General features: G+C 41.7%; 1 protein-coding gene across 3 annotated transcripts in view; it reads right to left on the bottom strand.

The window, feature by feature from the left end:
• Nucleotides 1–10167: 10167 nt before the first annotated feature.
• LOC120533417 (gastrula zinc finger protein XlCGF26.1-like) overlaps nt 10168–21441 on the bottom strand; it is a 33295-nt gene continuing 22021 nt past the window's right edge. Inside the window, exons 3-4 of one of the 3 annotated variants that reach the window (XR_005634491.1) lie at nt 11516–12884; nt 10168–10871 (exon numbers count right to left, since the gene is read on the bottom strand). Coding sequence is in view for 2 of the 3 variants with exons in the window: in XM_039760288.1 (XP_039616222.1) it covers nt 11839–12884 (1046 nt within the window). In the remaining variant the exon portion in view is untranslated. Of the gene's footprint in view, nt 10872–10993; nt 12885–21441 lie in introns of those variants that run through there. The other 2 variants (XM_039760288.1, XM_039760289.1) reach the window with 2 other exon arrangements.

Below are 21441 nucleotides of genomic sequence, written 5' to 3'. Positions count from 1 at the left end.
ACTACCCTTGTTTGTCTCTCTCGTGACAAAGCCACATCGGCCCACAAGCATCAGTACGCCAGTTGCTAGCATTCAGTGAACAACCAGCGCTATAACTCTCTGTAAATTTTCACGTGATTTTGTGTTTTTTCGTGTAAATTTGAATTGATTGTTGAAAAGTGTGAAGGTGGCATGTGTATCTGGGACTTGGCTGCTGCATACCGTATGGCGAGAATGACAGTATCTACAATTGTGAAAAACAAAGACGTTATTAAAAAGTAAAGTGAGGATAAATTTTCATTTATTTCATCTAATTGCTTTTATATTTATGTATTTTAGTATCAAGCAGTGTTTAAATTATTTTATACAACCCCATCAATGTATAATATGCCAATTACAATAGGATTTTTTTTTCATGGGAACGGATTAATCATTTTCCCATTATTTCTAATGGGAAAGATTTGTTTGGTATATGTCCTGTTTGGTATAAGTCAAAAGATCTGGAACGGATTAAGGATGTACACCGAGGTACCACTTTAAAATATATATATATATATATATATATATATATAGCTGTATTTGCTGGCCCGTCATCCCAGCCAATACCCCCAGACCACCAGGTGGAGCCCTCCCTGCAGCATGGAGGTGCCCCGAATACCAGCAGGGAATTATGGACAGTGGAGTTTTCATCCTCAAACCTGCTGGATACCACAGGGGCCGTTAGATGGAGCTGCAGGGAGGAGAAAAGATTATTCGACCTACGCCCCGGAATTAAGTCTGAGTCATGTGTACAAGAGGAATGACGTGCTTCCGGGGTGAAGAAAAGGACTTTTTATCTGACCCGAAAGTAATAAGGAATCATGGACTGAAGGATGGGAAACACTTCTAGGTCAGGGACTATAAAAGAATTGCGGGAACTCCCAGACAGCGAGCTGAGCTGGGTGCAAGAGTGGCAATGCGTCTGGGTGTGGCGGATTGTTTATTGTAGTGTATTTGATTATTGATTTATGAATATTGGACTTTTACCTTGTGTCTGACGTCTTGGTCAAGGGTTCAAGGGAGCGATAGCGCCCCCTATCTGTCGGTGTATATATATATATATATATATATATATATATATATATATATATATATATATATATATATACACTGACCGAAACCGATGTACATACTTATTTCGATGGTATAACGCCACTGTCGGCTGCCATATTGAACTTTCCAACATCACTAATTCTCCAACTTCCCATGTAGGTAGAAATTTGGTAGGTAGCTTCCCTGCGCTAACCGAAACCAATGTACATACTTATTTCGGTGGTATGACACCACTGTCGGCCGCCATATTGAACTTTCCAACGTCACTAATTCTCCAACTTTCCGTATAGGTAGAAGGCTGAAATTTGTCAGGCTCATTCCTTACAGCTTACTTACAAAAGTTAAGCAGGTTTCATTTCGAAATTCTACCTATAAAGGTTGACAACGTTCGCCATGTTGAACTTTCTTATTTATGGCCCCATCTTCACGAAATTTGGTAGGTGGCTTCCCTACGCTAACCAAAACTGATGTACGTACTTATTACAGTGGTATGATGCCACTGTCGGCTGCCATATTGAACATTCCAATGTCACTAATTCTCCAACTTCCCGTGTAGGTAGAAAGCTGAAATTTGACAGGCTCATTCCTTACAGCTTACTTACAAAAGTTAAGCAGGTTTCATTTCGAAATTCTACGCATAACGGTCAAAATGGTCAACAACGTCCGCCACGTTGAACTTTTTTCAACGGTCTTTGTTACTTATGGGCCCATCTTCAAAAAATTTGGTACGCGGGTTCCCAACGCTAACTGAATCCTACTTACGTACATATATACGTCCATAGCCTGCAGCTTGGTCACCGTGTGAGGTGGCGTTGGGTCCCCCATTCCAACGCCTCCCACGTTGTTGGCTGCCTGCCTATATAAGGCCATCTGTCGCTCCAGTCTCTACATTCCCTTCCTTGCTTCGCGACAGGATTCACATCTCCCTGCTGATAACTACAGCCTTTTTATTTAATCCAAGGCTTATCCGGTGTTTTATTGTTTGTTTATTACGATTATAGTTATTGTGTAGGTATTTTAGACTTACTTTACATTGCTCAGGTACCCATTTCCTTTATCATTCCAACCGTACCCCCATTAACATGTCTATCGAGGTGATCACCATCGATCAAAGAACTGTCACTTACCGAGTGGTTTCCATGCCCGGAGATGGCACCTGCCTTTCCATTCTCTTTGTTACATATTGCGGCCATATCAGGCTCACTCTTGATATCCGGAGGAACTTTGTGTCTTATGTATTGAATGACTGGGACAGGTTCAAGGTGTGGACTGATGACGGTACAGGAGATAATTATACTACACAGGAGCACTAGAAGAGTGAAATGCTTAAGCCCTTCACCTATGGTTCTTCATGTGAGTTGATGGCTTCCGCTGAATTGTTTGGTTGTCACTTCAAGTGTACCAAAATGGCCAAATATTTTACACCTTTCGACAACCGCCAATGCCTCTTAAACATCTTAGATTGACAGGTGATGATTTGAGTAGTGGACACTTTGATGTTTATGAATGTTTAAACTCTCAAAAGCTTGATGTGAAGTTATTGATGAAACCGGTTGTATACTTACAACGCTTGACAGATGCCAAATGCCACTTCAACACAAGTCCTGCAAATACTGTCGTAATTGAAACAAACCATGAAACTCAAACCGATTATGACAGCAGAAATCCATGCTGTGAGATTTGAAACAAGATTACTGTTCACATGGCCAACTGTACGTTGCATGCTCAAGAGTAAGCTCAGCACACAGCTTGGTCATGTTACAACCAGAGGGCCGAACTCACAATGTTGTATACAAAGAGATCCTTAAGTAATTATTGGCATATTTTCCCAGGTTTAATTTTCTTCTTAATAAAAATTTTAAGGCAGTATTTCACCGCTGCGAAGCGCGGGTATTTTGCTAGTGTGTATATATATATACATATATATATATATATATATATATATATACACTGCTCACAAAAATTAAAGGAACACTTTAAAGAAACACATTAGATACATCAGATCTCAATATGAAGTTGGATATCTATACAAATAACGACAGGGCAATGTCTTAGGAACAAAAGGATGCCAAGTCTTTTAATGGAAATAAAAGTTTTCTGCCTACAGAGGGCTCAATTGTGTAGACACCCTAAAATCAGAGTGAAATGAAGATGTGGCAGGCTAGGCCATTTTTCAAAAACTTAATTTCTGCTACTCAAAATGCTTTTCAGTATCTTGTGTGGCCCCACGAGCTTGTATGCATGCTTGACAACGTCGGGCATGCTCCTAATGAGACGACGGATGGTGTCTTGTGGCATTTCCTCCCAGATCTGTATGAGGGCATCCCTGAGCTGTTGTACAGTCTGAGGAGCAACCTGGCGCCTAATGGACCGAAACATAATGTCCCACAGATGTTCTATTGGGTTTAAGTCAGGGGATCGTGAAGGCCATTCAATTGTTTCAATTCCTTCATCCTCCAGGTACTGCCTGCATACTCTTGCCACATGAGGCCGGGCATTGTCGTGCATTAGGAGGAAACCAGGACCTACTGCACCAGCGTAGGGTCTGACAATGGGTCCAAGGATTTCATCCTGATACCTAATGGCAGTCAAGATGCCGTTGTCTAGCCTGTAGAGGTCTGTGAGTCGCTCCATGGATATGCCTCCAAGATCATCACTGACCCACCACCAAACCAGTCATGCTAAATGATGTTACAGGCAGCATAATATTCTCCACGGCTTCTCCTGACCCTTTCACGTCTTTCACATATACTCAGGGTGAACCTGCTCTCATCTGTGAAAAGCACAGGATGCCAGTGGTGGACCTGCCAATTCTGGTATTCTATGGCAAATGCCAATTGAGCTCCCGGTGCTGTGCAGTGAGCACAGGGCGCAGTAGACATTTGGGCCCTCAGGCAACCCTCATGAAGTCTGTTTCTGATTGTTTGGTCAGAGACATTCACACCAGTGGCCTGCTGGAGGTCATTTTGTAGGGCTCTGGCAGTGCTCATCCTGTTCCTCCTTGCCCAAAGGAGCAGATACTGGTCCTGCTGATGGGTTATGGACCTTCTATGGCCCTCTCCAGCTCTCCTAGAGTAACTGCTTGTCTCCTAGAATCTCCTCCATGCCCTTGAGACTGTGCAGGGAGACACAGCAAACCTTCTGGCAATGACACGTATTGATGTGCCATCCTGGAGAAGTTGGACTACCTGTGCAACCTCTGTAGGGTCCAGGTATCGCCTCATGCTACCAGTAGTGACACTGACTGTAGCCAAATGCAAAACTAGTGAAGAAACAGTCAGAAAAGATGAGGAGGGAAAAATGTCAGTGGCCTCCACCTGTTAAACCATTCCTGTTTTGGGGGTCATCTCATTGTTGCCCCTCTAGTGCACCTGTTGTTAATTTCATTAACACCACAGCAGCTGAAACTGATTAACAACCCCCTCTGCTACTTAACTGACCAGATTAATATCCCATAAGTTTCATTGACTTGATGCTATAGCTAAGAAAATGGTGCAAAGGTGCAAACTTCACCTAGATGACATCTGGGTGTGAGATGAAGAGATCAAACCCTTACCACCACCCCACCACCCCCGGGTGAGTGGCTGTGAACTTTGAACCTACTGAGGACTATTTTTTCCCTACAAAGTCTAAACTTTTACTTATAAATATTTTCCATTTGGGGCAGAGGCCATGGGACTCAGCTTTATATTTTCATCAATTAAATAGATAGAATTACAGTCTTTACAGAATTGTGTCCTTTTAACTCACATTACATTCCTAGGTCAAAGAGAACTCTTTGATTATAACTCAGTGGTGGGATGCATTTACCCACTGAGAATTTTCACACAGCCCAGACAAACACCTTTGAGCAGATGAGGTATTTTGCACATAAATTTGTGATCAAAACTTTTAGGCCAATTCATCCATCCATCACCAGAGCGTTTAGCCAATTTATTTGTCAGCAACACCATGAGATCCAGAACCCCACCCCAGAAACAACATGGAGGATTGATCAGGGGCCATCTACACACTGCAGATGCTTTATTAACATGTCTTTACACTCGGACATATCCTGGCGCAGTGCATTTAGTTCTTAGCACCAGAAGTTGGGTAAGCCATCTGGACTGGATGTCTTAAGCTGCCTGGTTTCTTCGATTGCCCCCTTTGCACATTTTATCTCTTTAATTTCATTGTTTTCTTCATCTGTCTGTACTTTGTTTTTAACCAATCTCCTTCATTTTTTTATTCTTGAGCATACTCTTATATGCTTCTCCAAAATATTTCAACTTCTTCCTTGTCTGGTGGTGTACCGTAGTTACTTCCGAGGCACTCCATTAAATATTCTGGGTTGTCCTTGAACAATTGTGTTCTGCATCTTCTCTTTGTGCTTTTGTTTGCATGTTCTTAACTTGAGTATCCCACTTGCTGTTGTGAAGTTCACATCTTCGTATTTTGACATATATTTCTTGTTGGCCAGGATTAATGACACTTCCCAACGCAGCTTCTTTATTTTCTTTCATTTGTTTCATCCAAGGTGTGCTGCTGCTTTATCGGTTTCTCCTTCATCTGATTTTCTTTTGCTTTGTTGGTTGAGAAGCGATGAGCTTTAATGCTCAGTTCTGATCCCGTCGACTGTTATGTTCATCATATGCTGCTGGTTTTGCTTTATTTACAGTAAGTTGTGGATTTGTTGACCTTGACTTTAATACTGCATGTGGTATTGTTTAATGATATTCTCCGTAACTTCTCCTCTTTGGACGTCCATGTAGTTGTCTATATAGATCATTTCCAGTGGTTTTTCTTTAATTTACTTGATTTCTTTGTCCTCTATTGAGGGGTCTTTACTGCATTCTTGATTGTATTCCCTTTACTTACGTCATTCCTTTTTTGAGTTTGGGTGAAAATTCATTTTAGGTTACCTTTATTTGGAAATCTTGGATTTGTTGTATAAAACAGAAGTACATGATCTCTTCGTCATCCACAATTGAGTGCAGGACTGTGTGCAGCCCTCTTAACTTTTTTCTCTCCGTGTGACTACAGTTTTTTACAATCGCTATGACAGTTTTTTCAAAACTGTCATAGCAAGTTTCCTAAACTCTGAACATGGTTAGCACAACATCCGTCTTTGTAGGCTATACAATTAACACGTTTCTTGTTGCTTTGATACAAAATGCATACAGTTAACACCAATTTAAAATGCTTGAACTTCTTTTACACACAAGCTCAACCAAGACCAAAACAATGTAATTTTACAGTCAAATTTACAAATGCTTTCACACTGTATGTCAGAACAGATAACATCATGTTCTAAACATAACTTATATAGGCTAAAGTCAAAGTGAACAGCTGTTCATATTGTGAATTGAAACACAAATATACTCAGCCAAAAAAGAAACGTCCTCTGACTTTCAACTGTTTTTACTTTCAGTAAACTTAATGTGTAAATATTTGTATGAACAGTAAAAGAGTCAACACCATAAGACATAAACTAAAAATGTTTCACAATGTGTCCCTGAATGAAGGGAGGCTCAAAATCAAAAGTACCAGTCAGTATCTGGTGTGGCCACCAGCTGCTTGAAGTACTGCACTGCATCTCCTCCTCATGGACTGGACCAGATTTGTCAGTTCTTGCTGTGAGATGTTACCCCACTCTTCCACCACGGCACCTGCAAGTTCCTGGACATTTCTGGGGGGAATGGCCCTAGCCCTCACCCTGCGATCCAACAGGTCCCAGACGTGCTCAATTCCTTCGACGATAAACACGAATCCGTCCATCACCCCTGGTGAGACAAAACCGTGACTCATCAGTGAAGAGCACTTTTTGCCACTCCTGTCTGGTCCAGCGAAGGTGGGTTTGTGCCCATAGGCGGCGTTGTTGCTGGTGATGTCTGGTAAGGACCTGCCTTACAACAGGCCTACAAGCCCTCAGTCCAGCCTCTCTCAGCCTATTGCAGACAGTCTGAGCACTGATGGAGGGATTGTGTGTTCCTGGTGTGACTCGGGCAGTTGTTGTGGCCATCCTGTACCTGTCACGCAGGTGTGATATTCGGATGTACCGATCCTGTGCAGGTGTTGTTACACGTGGTCTTCCACTGCGAGGATGATCAGCTGTCCTTCCTGTCTCCCTGTAGCGCTGTCTTAGGCGTCTCGCAGTGCGGACATGGCAATTTATTGCCCTAGCCACATCAGCAGTCCTCATGCCTCCCTGCAGCATGCCTAATGCACGTTCACGCAGATGAGCAGGGACCCTGGGCATCTTTCTTTGGGTGTTTTTCACAGTCGGTAGACAAGTCTCTTTAGTGTCCTGCGTTTTTAGAACTGTTACCTTAAATGCCTACTTTCTGTAAGCTGTTAAGGTCTTAACGACCATTCCACAGGTGCATGTTAATTAATTGATTATGGTTAATTGAACATGCATGGAAAACATTGTTTAAACCCTTTACAATGAAGATCTGTAAAGTTATTTGGATTTTTAAAACATTATTGTTGAAATGCACAGTCCTGAAAAAGGGACGTTTCTTTTTTTGCTGAGTATATATTCCCTGTATTTTAGTCCATTGCCAATGAGAAACAGCTTATTGCAGTTATGCAAATATATAAATCACAGCCGATTCCCATCTAGGAACCACACTCAGGTGTTGAGGTTTTTCCAATCACATGATCATATGTTCTAAAAGAGGACTCTTTGGGGTGATCTTGTGTGGAAAAGGAACAATATAGAGCGAAAGAAAGAAAGAAAGAATGAATGAATGAATGAATGAATGAATGCCTGCACGAGGGAGAGGAAGACGAGTACCAGGACAATTGAGAGGAGTGGGGCAAGGTAGAGGGAGAGGAGTTAGAATGCGTGGTGGCACTCAAAGAAGGACCAGAGCTAGCGTAACTGATCAAAATACAGTAAGAGCTACTATCATTGACCATGTCATAAACCATGGGCTATCATACAGAGAGGCTGGTGAACGAGTACAGCCAAATCTCAGCCGGGACACAGTGGCATCCATTGTCCGTATTTTTAGAGAAACCAACAGGTAGGATATTCCTTCTCCTACAGCAAAGTGTAAATAATTTTACCATTTACTGTATTAGAGTGACTGTGTGCCTCCGGTCTCTAATATGTAACTGTATTTTGTCCCTCTAAGGATTCAACGTCTGCCTCCCTCAGGGGGCAGAGGAAAGCTCTTGAATGAAGAACAGGAACATGCTATTGTCAACATGGTGATTGCTGACAATGAAATAAAACTGAAGGACATTCACTCCAGAATTGTAGAGGAGAACCTTGTCTTTGGGAACATTGCAGCAAACAGCATATCATCCATTTCTCGGACTCTAGCTAAACACAGAGTTCGAATGAAATAACTATACAAAGTTCCTTTTGAAAGGATCAGTGAGCGCATCACAGTACTCCATCACCAATACGTCCAGGTAAGGTTATGCAATACAGTCATTACTGTACTATACACAGTGTGTTTTGCAGTAAACTACTCTATAAACCTGGAGTGCATTAGTACATACAGTAGATATACAGCACAGCACAGCATTTACAATACGGATTCCAAAAAAGTTGGGACACTAAACAAATTGTGAATAAAAACTGAATGCAATGATGTGGAGATGGCAAATGTCAATATTTTATTTGTAATAGAACGTAGATGACAGATCAAACGTTTAATCCGAGTAAATGTATCATTTTAAAGGAAAAATATGTTGATTCAAAATTTCACGGTGTCAACAAATCCCAAAAAAGTTGGGACAAGTAGCAATAAGAGGCTGGAAAAAGTAAATTTGAGCATAACGAAGAGCTGGAAGACCAATAAACACTAATTAGGTCAATTGGCAACATGATTGGGTATAAAAAGAGCTTCTCAGAGTGGCAGTGTCTCTCAGAAGCCAAGATGGGTAGAGGATCACCAATTCCCACAATGTTGCGCAGAAAGATAGTGGAGCAATATCAGAAAGGTGTTACCCAGCGAAAAATTGCAAAGACTTTGCATCTATCATCATCAACTGTGCATAACATCATCCGAAGATTCAGAGAATCTGGAACAATCTCTGTGCGTAAGGGTCAAGGCCGTAAAACCATACTGGATGCCCGTGATCTCCGGGCCCTTAAACGACACTGCACCACAAACAGGAATGCTACTGTAAAGGAAATCACAGAATGGGCTCAGGAATACTTCCAGAAACCATTGTCAGTGAACACAATCCACCGTGCCATCCGCGTTGCCAGCTGAAACTCTACAGTGCAAAGAAGAAGCCATTTCTAAGCAAGATCCACAAGCTCAGGCATTGTCACTGGGCCAGGGATCATTTAAAATGGAGTGTGGCAAAATGGAAGACTGTTCTGTGGTCAGACGAGTCACGATTCAAAGTTCTTTTGGAAATCTGGGATGCCATGTCATCGGACCAAAGAGGACAAGGACAACCCAAGTTGTTATCAACGCTCAGTTCAGAAGCCTGCATCTCTGATGGTATGGGGTTGCATGAGTGCGTGTGGCATGGGCAGCTTGCATGTCTGGAAAGGCACCATCAATGCAGAAAAATATATTCAGGTTCTAGAACAACATATGCTCCCATCCAGACGTCATCTCTTTCAGGGAAGACCCTGCATTTTTCAACAAGATAATGCCAGACCACATTCTGCATCAATCACAACATCATGGCTGCGTAGGAGAAGGATCCGGTACCGAAATGGCCAATCTGCAGTCCAGATCTTTCACCTATAGAGAACATTTGGCACATCATAAAGAGGAAGGTGCGACAAAGAAGGCCCAAGACGATTGAACAGTTAGAGGCCTGTATTAGACAAGAATGGGAGAGCATTCCTATTTCTAAACTTGAGAAACTGGTCTCCTCGGTCCCCAGACGTCTGTTGAGTGTTGTAAGAAGAAGGGGAGATGCCACACAGTGGTGAAAATGGCCTTGTCCCAACTTTTTTGGGATTTGTTGACACTATGAAATTCTGAATCAACATATTTTTCCCTTAAAATGATACATTTTCTCAGTTTAAACTTTTGTTCCGTGATTTATGTTCTATTCTGAATAAAATATTAGAAGTTGGCACCTCCACATCATTGCACTCAGTTTTTATTCACGATTTGTATAGTGTCCCAACTTTTTTGGAATCCGGTTTGTACATACACTGTGTGTAATTACTTTCAGAGAGTCATGGAGTTGGAGGCCAATCAAGTCCCACATGAAATTATCTATGTTGACGAGGCTGGCTTCAACTTGGCGAAAAGGCGTTGCCGTGGGAGAAACATAATAGGCCAAAGGGCCACAGTTACTGTGCCGAGCCAGAGAGGAGCCAACATCACCATGTGTGCCTCAAAATTTCCAACAACGGTGCACTCCTGCATAAATGTCAGATTGGCCCCTACAACACCAACCACCTTCTCCTGTTTTTGAAGACCTGCACGAAAGACTGGTGCCAGAGGTAGAAAGGGGACAGGTGGGAGACCACTTGCCAATATATGTTATCACATGGGACAATGTGGCATTCCACCATTCCCGTGCAGTCACAGCCTGGTTTGACACCCATCCAAGGATGTCCAAGGATGATGTCCCATTTCCTTGCCCCTTACTCCCCTTTCCTCAACCCTATTGAGGAGTTTTTCTCAGCCTGGAGATGGAAGGTTTTTGACCATCGTCCACATGACCAAATGTCCCTCCTGAATGCAAAGGATGCTGCATGCCAAGACATCACAGCTGAACACTGCCAGGGGTGGATAAGGCATGCCAAAAGATTCTTCCCACGATGCCTTGCCAGAGAAGATATCAGGTGTGATGTGGATGAGAACATGTGGCCAAATGCAGAAGACCTGACAGAATAGAAGATTACTTTGTTTTTTTTATTATAATTCCAGTGCTTTTTCTGTTTGTATATCTTGCAGTAATGTCCTTTTGCAAATAAAGTCTGTACTGCAGCAGTTCTGTGTCTGTATTTTTTTTTTACATACAGTAAACTGTACATTTTATAAAGCTACTCTGAGATGGTCATTCACTTTGTGTATTGAATTTCTGCAGCAAAAGAAACAAAATGCATGCATTTACTAAACCCAACAAAACAAAAATGTAGAAAGGCTTCAAATATAAGGGCAGACCTGACACACAAAATAAAGCAGTTTCTGTAATTTCAGCTGATGATAGTGTTTTTTTGTCAATGTGTTATGATTGACTAAATGTTCCTGTTGGAAGAGAACATGTGTTACTGTTTTGAATAATTATTTGATTTTAAAACATGTTTGCAGTGTTTTGCTTGACATAGTGTACTGTGGTAGTTTATTATTGTATTTTGAAAATTAGTTTTGGGGTTTAGTTTACAATATGTGATTTTGAGCATGAAATTAACCGTTTTGCCAATTGTGTGTTTTAGGTGTGTTGGTGCGTTAAGAGTTTAGGAAACTTGTTAAATGTTTTGAAAAAACTGTCATAGCGATTGTAAAAAACTGTAATGTGTTCTCACCTGTTTTACTGTGGTGGGGCCAGCAATGCTGTCCATCTGGACTGTCACCACATTGGCAGTCTTTTTCTCTTCATTTGAAGACATTGCACTTTCCCTCTCACCATCAACTACTCTAGGGCCGAGGCAGGTCACCCTTTTCATATGGGCAATAAGCAGCCAGTATGAATTACTCTGTTAGATCCTCTTCACACTATAAAAGTAGTTTGTCCATGATGAGATAGGATATAGATCTCATACAATGAAGCACCCCATATAAAGATATTCATCAAGACTTGATAAGTAGTTAGGTGGATTACATTTCACTCTTTTCTCCACCAGCCAACTTACTCCTTCAAGGCTTCCTTGTTCTCTCCTCTGTGCACTGTTGAGTGTTTCTTAAGACTGCTCAACTGCGTAAATCGTTTCCCACATTCAGAGCAGCAATATGGCTTCTCTCCTGTGTGAACTGTGGAGTGTCTCTTAAGGCTACCCATCTGTGTAAATTGTTTCCCACATTCAGAACAGCGAAATGACTTGTCTCCAGTGTGAAATGTTGAGTGTCTCTTAAGACTGCTCATATGCAGAAATTGTTTGCCACATTCAGAACAGGAAAATGGCTTCTCTCCTGTGTGAATTCTTTGGTGGCTCTGAAGGTAGCTCACTCTCAAAAATTTTTTGCCACATTCTGAACAGCAATATGGCTTCTCTTTCGTATGAATTCTAATATGCCTTGTAAAATGACTCCTTCGACAGAATCCTTTGCCACATTTAGAACAACAATATGGCTTCTCTCCCATGTGAACTCTTCTGTGGTTCTGAAGACTGGTCCTCTGAGAAAACTTTTTACCACATTCAGAACAGTAATATGGCTTTTCTCCAGTGTGGATTCTAGCATGTCTCTGAAGACTAGTACTGTCACAGAAGTGTTTGCCACATTGCAAACAGCAGTATGGTTTCTCTCCAGTGTGAATTCTAGTGTGTCTCTGAAGTTTATTTCTGTAACTGAAGTGTCTGCCACATTCAGAACAGGCATATGGCTTCTCACCCGTGTGAAGTCTGTTGTGGCTATGAAGACTGGTAGTGTTTGAGAATCGTTTGCCACATTCAGAACAGTGATATGGTTTCTCTCCAGTATGAATTCTAGTGTGTCTTTGTAGGTGGCTACTTTTTGAAAAATGTTTGCCACATTCCAAACAACTATATATCTTTTCACAGGGTTCTCCCGTATGAATTCTTTTGTGGCTCTGAAAGTGGCTGCCTTGAGAAAATTCTTTACCACATTCTTTACAGCAGTATGGCTTCTCTCCTGTGTGAATTCTTATGTGTCTCCGCAGAGTGCTTCTGTCATAGAATCGTTTGCCACATTGAGGACAGCGGTGATGTTTTTCTTCTGTATAAAGTTTAACAGCAAAAATAAAAAGGTTATTTTCAACACACTGCCCTATTATTTATAACAAGTTACAACATTCAACAGATGGCAGCTGAAATTAATAACAGACTTTAAAAAAGTAATCATAACACTTAAGTTGCAAGTACAAAAATATTCAGCTTGTTCCTCTTCCCTTAAGTATTACAACTGGCCAGCATATGAACCCAATCATTGGAGCAAAGAAACTGAAATCGTAAACTAGCAGATTATATGTGATAGACCAGGCTGACAAGATTACTGGTCACATTTTGTTATTAAAACCTCCAGTTTACCATTGTAGTATAATGGTTAAGGTTTGAACTTCAAATCCGAGATTGTATTTCAAATCCCACCGCTAACACCATGTGACCATGAGCAGGTCAATTTACCTGCCTCTACTCCAATTAGAAAACAAAACAAACACACACACAAAAAAGTAATGTCACCAATTGTATCTCAAATGTTGTAAGTCACTTTGGATAAAGGTGTCAACCAAGCAAGTAAATGTAAAATTAACACAAAGTAGGTATCCTGATTTTATTTAGAGTGAGGTAATACACTTCCCTTATCTCAGTATTAAAGCAAGTTTCATTCATAAAACAGCACAGTGCCAAGCATGTCAAATACAAATTTAATTGCCATAATGTTTCTTAACATTTCTCCACAATTAGACTAAACCCTCTCAACTCATAAATGTACTGAACATCAAAATGGCTTATTCAATCACCAAAGCAAAACAGAGCAACAAAGAAGGTGGCATGTTAATGTACAGGCCTACAGGAGCTGAAGTGAGAAAAAGTGGAAGATGAGGAAACACAGGATCAACGCGGAGTGGCAGGTGACATCCGGATTGGTTAGCTTGGTGACACATCGGTGACAATTATAGTTTCAATTAGAATGTTAATTGACGTGACGTGTCAGGATTTATTGGTAACACTTTAGTTTAAAGGACTGTAAAAACGCCTCAGTCACTCATATAATGTTATGTAACAAGACCTTAACAAAGGCCTCTTTTTGTCTTACTTACATTTACAAAGATCAGTCAAGTGCTCATTTACCTTTGTGCAGCATGGCATATTGCCATGCTGGTGAAATTAATTGTGAATATAAAAGATTAACACATCTTACTTGTTTCTCTTGATATTGCATATTTGAGTGTAACATTTAAGTTACCTTTGACCATTCAAAGTAAAGTTATTTTAGTACACCATATTGCAGAGATTAAGAAACATTAAATTAATACATTGTTATGCTTATCAAGAACAAAAGCAGCACTTATTACAGTCAGTCAGTTAAACATTTCCAAACCTCCTTAGTCCTGAACAGGCTCACGTTGGGCTGCTGGAGCCTATCCCAGCTAGCATAGGCTGCAAGGCAGGAACAAACCCTGGATCAGGGTGCCATTCCATCACAGGACACACACACACACATTAGGGCCAAATTAATGTCACCAATCCAGCTCGAAGCGGGGTGCCACCATCGAGAGAGATGTGGAGAGAGCAAACCAGATGAACAACTTCTTCAACAGGTTTGACCACCCTAATCCACTCTCACCTCGGAGTACTGCATCCTCCAACCATCCTTCTGCTGCTACCAGCATAGGAGAGAGTTTCCCCGCACTCACAATTACAGCAGCCCAGGTGAGCAGAGAGCTGAGGAGACTTTGTGCCAGCAAAGCAGTGGGTCCAGATGGAGTATCGCCACGACTGCTGAAGGCCTGTGTGTTGAAGCTGGGGAGTCCTCTACAGCGCATCTTCAACCTGAGCCTGATACAGGGAAGAGTCCCGAGGCTTTGGAAAATAGCTTGCATCACCCCAGTCCCAAAGGTATCACGGCCTAGTGAGCTGAATGACTTCTGGCCTGTCGCTCGGACGTCACATGTGATGAAGACCATGGAGCGGCTGCTGCTTCACCACCTGAGGCCACAGGTCCATCACGCCCTCGACCCTCTGCAGTTCGCATACCAGGAGAAGGTGGGAGCAGAGGATGCCATCATCTACATGCTACACCGATACCTCTCCCACTTGGACAGAGGCAGTGGTGCTGTAAAAATTATGGAATTATTTAGGGTGTTTTCAAATCAGAAACCGTGCCTGGACAGTACAATAATGTCCCTGCTTAAAGCCCGGGATGCTGCCTTTAGGTCAGGTGACAGGCTGGCATATAGCAAAGCCCAAAAAGAATTTAAAAAACAGGAATAAACATGGCAAAATACAGATACAAATAGCGTATCAAGGAGTATTTTGATATCCTCGTCCCATGGAACATGTGGAGAGGCTTAAAGACCATAACGGATTATAAGCGAAGCGATCAGCATGTCAGCTATGACCCTTGTCTCCCCGACACCTTGAACAGTTTCTTTGCATGCTTTGATGCATCTAGCAGTACGGAGACTATACATCTCCCTTGGCTGGAGGAGCAGCATCAGCCTCTAGTCCTGCAACTACACCAAGTGAGGTCCACCCTGAGGAGGATCAACACCAACAGAGCTGCAGGACTGGACAGGGTGTTGGGTAAGACAATGAAAATGTGCTGATCAACTGGCAGGAGTCTTTCTGGACATTTTCAACCAGTCTCTACAACTTGCAATGGTCCCTGTCTGCCTCAAATCCTCCACTATTGTGTCAGTGCCTAAACAATCAGCGGTCACCTGTCTTAACGATTGCCGCCCTGTGGCTCTGACCCCAGTAATAATGAAGTGCTTTGAGAGAATCCTCCTAAAGTACATCAAGGAGGCAATCCCTGCTGGATTTGACAACCATCAGTTCGCCTACAGGAGGAACAGATTGACAAAGGATGCTGTCTCAATAGCACTTCACACAGCCCTGATTCCTCTGCAGTGCCCTAACACTTATGTTAGGATGCCATTCGTCAATTTTAGTTCAGCATTTAACACTATAATCCCAGAAAAGCTGGTACAAAAGCTTCATAATCTGGATCTGTCCAAATCGTTGTCTCTGGATCAGGGACTTTCCCACCAACAGGCCTCAGGTGATTAGAATTGGAGATCATACATCAGCCACACTGGTTCTGAACACAGGCACGCCACAGGGTTGTGTGCTCAGCCCAAGCACTCTTCACGTTATTTACACACAATTGCTCTGCCATCCATGCCACAAATATGGTTGTGAAGTTTGCAGATGATACGACCGTGGTGGGTCTCATATCAGACAATGAGGATACTCACTACAGAGAGGAGATACAACACCTAGCACTATGGTGCTCAGCCAACAACCTCCTCTTGAACACCAGCAAGACCAAAGAGGTAATTGTGGACTATAGGATGTCCAGAAGAACAGAACATGCTCCTATATTCATACATGAGGCGGTTGTAATGTGTGTGGACAATATCAAGTTCTTGCGTATTCACATCACATCGGATCTGACCTAGTCTTTGAACATATCTCACCTGATAAAGAAGGCCCAACAAAGACTCTTCTTCCTCAGGAAGATTATACATGCTGGATTCTCCTCTCGGCTGCTCAAAAACTTCTACAGATCCGCTATAAAAAGCAGCATAGGAAGGACTTGGCATGGGTGGTAAGAACAGCACAGGGGATCATGGGAAGTCCTCTCCTAGACCTGGACTTTGTATAAGCTGGAAGGGTGCAGAACGGGGACAAATGTATAGCTGCAGATCTCACCCATCCGGGAAATGGACTGTTTGTACCACTGCATTCAGGAAAGCGGTACAGAAACATAAAAACACGTACCAGCAGACTGAAACACAGCTTTTTTCCCCAGAGCTGTGAAGTCCATCTGACCCTGCTGATACACACACATACATCTACCCCTAACCTGCCCCCCTGTAGACATGCACACGCACTTTCCCTCGTAATCCTCCCCTGCAGACCTGCGCACACAGATCACTGGTCTCTGCAGGCGTACTACCTCAGGAAAAGTCTGGACTTGATGTTTTACTGCTGCTGTCTTTTATACGTGTTATGTTTATTTTATTATTTATAGTGTATTGTGTATTTTAAGTATTCTTCCTTGAAGCTGAGTCACACCAACAAAAACATTTTGTTATGTGTATGCATAATGACAATAAGAGTTCTATCTATGTGCAGTTTTTACTACTATTGTACTTTTTGGCTTGCAAGTCTGTAAATCATGGAGTTCTTACAAGTTATGTATTATTACTTAAAAGACTCAAGTGAAAACTGCAGCTTTAATGAAGGGAACTCCTACACTAAAGGAATGCAATCAAAGACAAATGAAATACATATTGCAGTGTGTTTCTAACTATAATGCTCATAAGAAACTAAAACAGATATATTTGTCCATAACCACCTGAACATAGTAAATGTACCCATTATTTATTTTGTCTCGACATATAACGTTTACGGCACACAAACTGATGCGCACTGTTACTTTGCATCTTTCAGAAATGTAAAGCTAAATGTATTAAATGTTAGAACATTAGAACACTCCAGACGAGAACAGGCCATTCAGCCCAACAAAGCTCGCCAGTCCTATCCACTTGTTTCCTCCAAGAAAACATCAAGTCGAGGTTTGAAAGTCCCCAACGTCTTACTGTCTACCACACTACTTGGTAGCTTATTCCAAGAGTCTATCGTTCTTTGTGTAAAGAAAAACTTCCTCATGTTTGTGAGAAATTTACCCTTAACAAGTTTCCAACTGTGTCCCCGTGTTCTTGATGAACTCATTTTAAAATACAAGTCTCGATCCACTGTACTGATTCCCTTCAGAATTTTAAACACTTCAGTCATGTCTCCTCTTAATCTTCTTTTGTTTAAACTGTAAAGGCTCAGCTCTTTTCATCTTTCCTCCAAACTCATCCTCTGTAGCCCTGAATCAGCCTAGTCGCTCTTCTCTGGACCTTTTCTAGCACTGCTGTGTCCTTTTTGTAGCCTGGAGACCAAAACTGCACACAGGACTCCAGATGAGACCTCACCAGTGTGTTATAAAGGTTGAGCAGCACTTTCTGTGACTTGTACTCCACACATCAAGGCGCTATATAAATTGACATTCTGTTAGCCGTCTTAATGGCTTCTGAACACTGTCTGGTGGTAGTTTTAAAATTCTGCTTTTTATTTAAATTATTATTATTATTAACAATAATATCATTTAATTAATTATTGAACTAATTAAATTCATTAATAATAATAATAAAACTCACCTGAAAATTACTATTGTTCAAAAATGTAATTTAAAATGCACTGATTAATAATTTTGTGGCTACTTTATTCCTCACCTAACTCAATACATCAAGCTATCTGTGAAGAAAAACACACAACCTGTTGTTGCCGGGACCATCAATCAAGTGACTAAGTTAAGTGGTCATTCATTCTTTCAAAACTAAGACAGGATTGATTTCTCTCGGCTTTACTAAGCCTTACAGTAAACATTTACATGGGCAGCAATATACCTTAGGGAATCTACTCCCAGTTAGGAATGAAAATTGATTTATTAACTGTAATGAATGACATGCAGAGAATGGCATTACATTCAGGAGGCCAATATAAATGGAGGACATGGGGAAGACAATTTATCCGAGACATTTTCTTTCCCAGTACGTTAGTTGTCAGCCTGCTTGGCTTGGGTTCCCCACCTGAATGCCCGCTGGTCATGCTGGAAACAGTACTCTCGTGATTCACCCGTATTGGGTTCCGTGGGGATCACCATGGGGAGCTGAAGGGATTAACACTCACTACTTTGTTAGACTTCCAGTGGACTCGGAAGTACTTCCATCAGGGTGTGCCCTAGCACTAGAAGAACTCCCAGGTTCAAGATAAAAGAGACCACTCAGCCTCAACCAGGTGAGTTGGAGTCAGGTGGAAGGAAAGCTCAGCTGGGAGGTGTGGAGGGGAAAGAGAGAGAGAGAGAGAGAGAGAGAGAGAGAGAGAGGAAATGAAGTGTGTTGTGGTTCATTTATGCCTCTGTATTTATAAAAAAAACCTGTTCTTCATAATGGGACTTGTGTCTGTGAGGTTGTATTTGGGGTTTGGGGTGTTGCAATGCCCTCTGGTGGTCACAGAACATTATTTTTGTTTTCCATTTTTCTTATTTAGTAACTAGAGGGCTTTGCCCTCTGCCGCTCGCGTTTGTGGATTTCACTTTCACCAAACAGCAGAACTTTGAATTCTCACAGATACGCCTCTCCATTGGGAAGAAACACTACTTTTCCCCGATGGCAACACGAATTAGACGAACTACAAGTCTCCGACTTAAAGATTAAATGTGAACAATATATTCAATCTCTTTTTGCTGTTTCATTATTTCACCAAGTAACAATTTACATTTGTTTGTGCTAATGTGATTGTTACTATCCTTTCTTTGAAACTTTTGAATTTTCGTACTTCCATTATCTCTAACCTGTATCGCGCCAACATTTTTGAATGCTTCACAATGTTCTACTAAAGAATGATGCAGTCATAGTTCCAAAAACCCAAGCCTTTCTGGACTTTCTACACTATCATATTTAAGCACCTGCTTTAAGCATTTAGATGTGTTTCATAGAACACTCTTTTGGTAAAAGACTATCAGAAACAGGTGCTCTGTCTGTAGTAAAACTTTGCAAAATAACTGAAACAGAAGTAGAAGGAAGTGAACAAAATGAGCAATTATTGCAATTAGTCATTTCTACTCTATGTCAATCATGCTTATAGCAAGTTGCGAACAGATTGCTGAAGACACCTGTGGAGGTTTTACCGAAAACACTTGGAAGAATGAACGCACCAACAAGCCAAATACACCCGAGACTGGGGTTCACGAACAAATCGGTTCACAACCAAAAAATTTGTAAAAAAATTCCTGTGGGTAATGAACAAAATCCCGGCCTCCCTTATGAGGCGATAGAGCGTTACCCGAACATCCGAGAAGCACGTGACCCAAGAGACGCAAGAGTGTACCGCTAGCCGAGCATCCTATCCACTTTCTCCCATTCTTCGGTTGCGGTCATACGTGCATGCAGTACTTCTTACTGTGCACATGTTGTGTTCTTTGTTCTGGGAACTCCTGTTGCTATTTCAGCATGGCCCTTAAGAAAGTGAAGAGTGATAGTGGGCTGATCTTCAGCTGCGTCATAATAACAGGCAATCTACGGAGAAAATTCTGGACTGCAGTTGACGTCCTGAAAAGATCACAGCAGGAGCGCGGAGGTGAAAAGGAACACCGAGGGGAAGAGCAAAGGATCTTTAGAAACCTCCTGACCAGTGTTCATGGAAGGAAAACACCCATGAAATCATCTCTGCTCTAAACTAACAACTCAGACTTAAAAATGACCACCTGAATGATCCACAATGCAAAATGCTGTGGGGATGAAGGAGGCAAAAGTTAAAACCTTTGGCATAAATGTGCAACATCATGTTTGGAGGTGAGACGGCACTCCACTCCAATACCGGATCCTCATTAGTAATGGAGATGAATCAGGGTACAGGAAGGTTGTGGAGGATTTTGTCTTACAGTGCAGAGACAACAACCTGCACCTCAACATCAGGAAGACAACAGAGCTCCCTCTCTGTGTATCAATAGAGCATCCCAAGAAGCCTCTGCAGTCACCATTTTGGGGGGAGTGAGTTGGAAGTGGTGTGGAGCTACAAGTACCTGGGGGTTCACATGAACAACAAACTGGAATGGTCTGACCACACAAGAAATTGTTTCAGCATAGTCTATTGATACGCATCTAACAAATTTGCCTTGTAACCGATCAACAATTTTCACATTAATTCGTTTGACTTCATCGTTTCTTGGTGCTAGGATTACCCGTGTACTCATTTATTCTGTTCATAACCCTTTGGGATGAAATTCTTCATTAAGATTTGGACATACTAAGTGTAAAAAAGGCTCCTGTGCCTTTAAGGCGCTGAAGCATGATCACGTGGAAGCCGAGGCGTGTGCAGTGAGCATGTGCGTTTGTTAGATGTACCTCGTAAAAAAACCGGAACTACTGGAGCCACTAGAGAAAGTTTAAGTTTGTGCGTTGTTGACCAAATGTAAGTGCTTATGTACATATTTAGAAGTTAAGAGTTAAAGGTTAGAGAGAGAACTGTTCTGAATTAGTAGTTAGGTTAATATTTTACGTTACCACATTGAAATTGTAATTGCAAACACCTTAAGTTGAAAGTGTGAAGCTATAGTGCCACCTATTGGACATTTGTGTATAGCATAGTGAGATAACATGTATATATGTACTAAATGTCTTATTTTGTTGTTTGCCTGTTAGAACCACACATACACCTACTCACCTACCTGTACAGTTGTTCTACTTCATGTGAAATTTTGGCATCTCAACATTAAAGTGATGTTCCTGAAATGGTTGGATTAGTTCCTGTGTTCTAACCGACACACCACAGCGACTACAGCGTATTGCAAGTCTGCCTTCTGCCTTTCTTCATAACACTTTTTGGTCCTTCGAGCCGGAACGCAGTGGTTACTGTGGAACATGTATCCTTACTCCAACCAGCAAGCTGGAGCGACCTATCCAAGAAGACAGTCGCGCCCTCTGCGTTACTTAGAGGATTATGATTTAAGCTATGCAGGCTACAGGGTTCTAGAAGCATCATCTTCACTGAGG

The sequence above is a fragment of the Polypterus senegalus genome, chromosome 8 (assembly GCF_016835505.1).
Source record: "Polypterus senegalus isolate Bchr_013 chromosome 8, ASM1683550v1, whole genome shotgun sequence".
NCBI classification, from domain to species: Eukaryota; Metazoa; Chordata; class Cladistia; order Polypteriformes; family Polypteridae; genus Polypterus; species Polypterus senegalus.
This window is presented reverse-complemented; position numbering and strand designations above follow the sequence as displayed.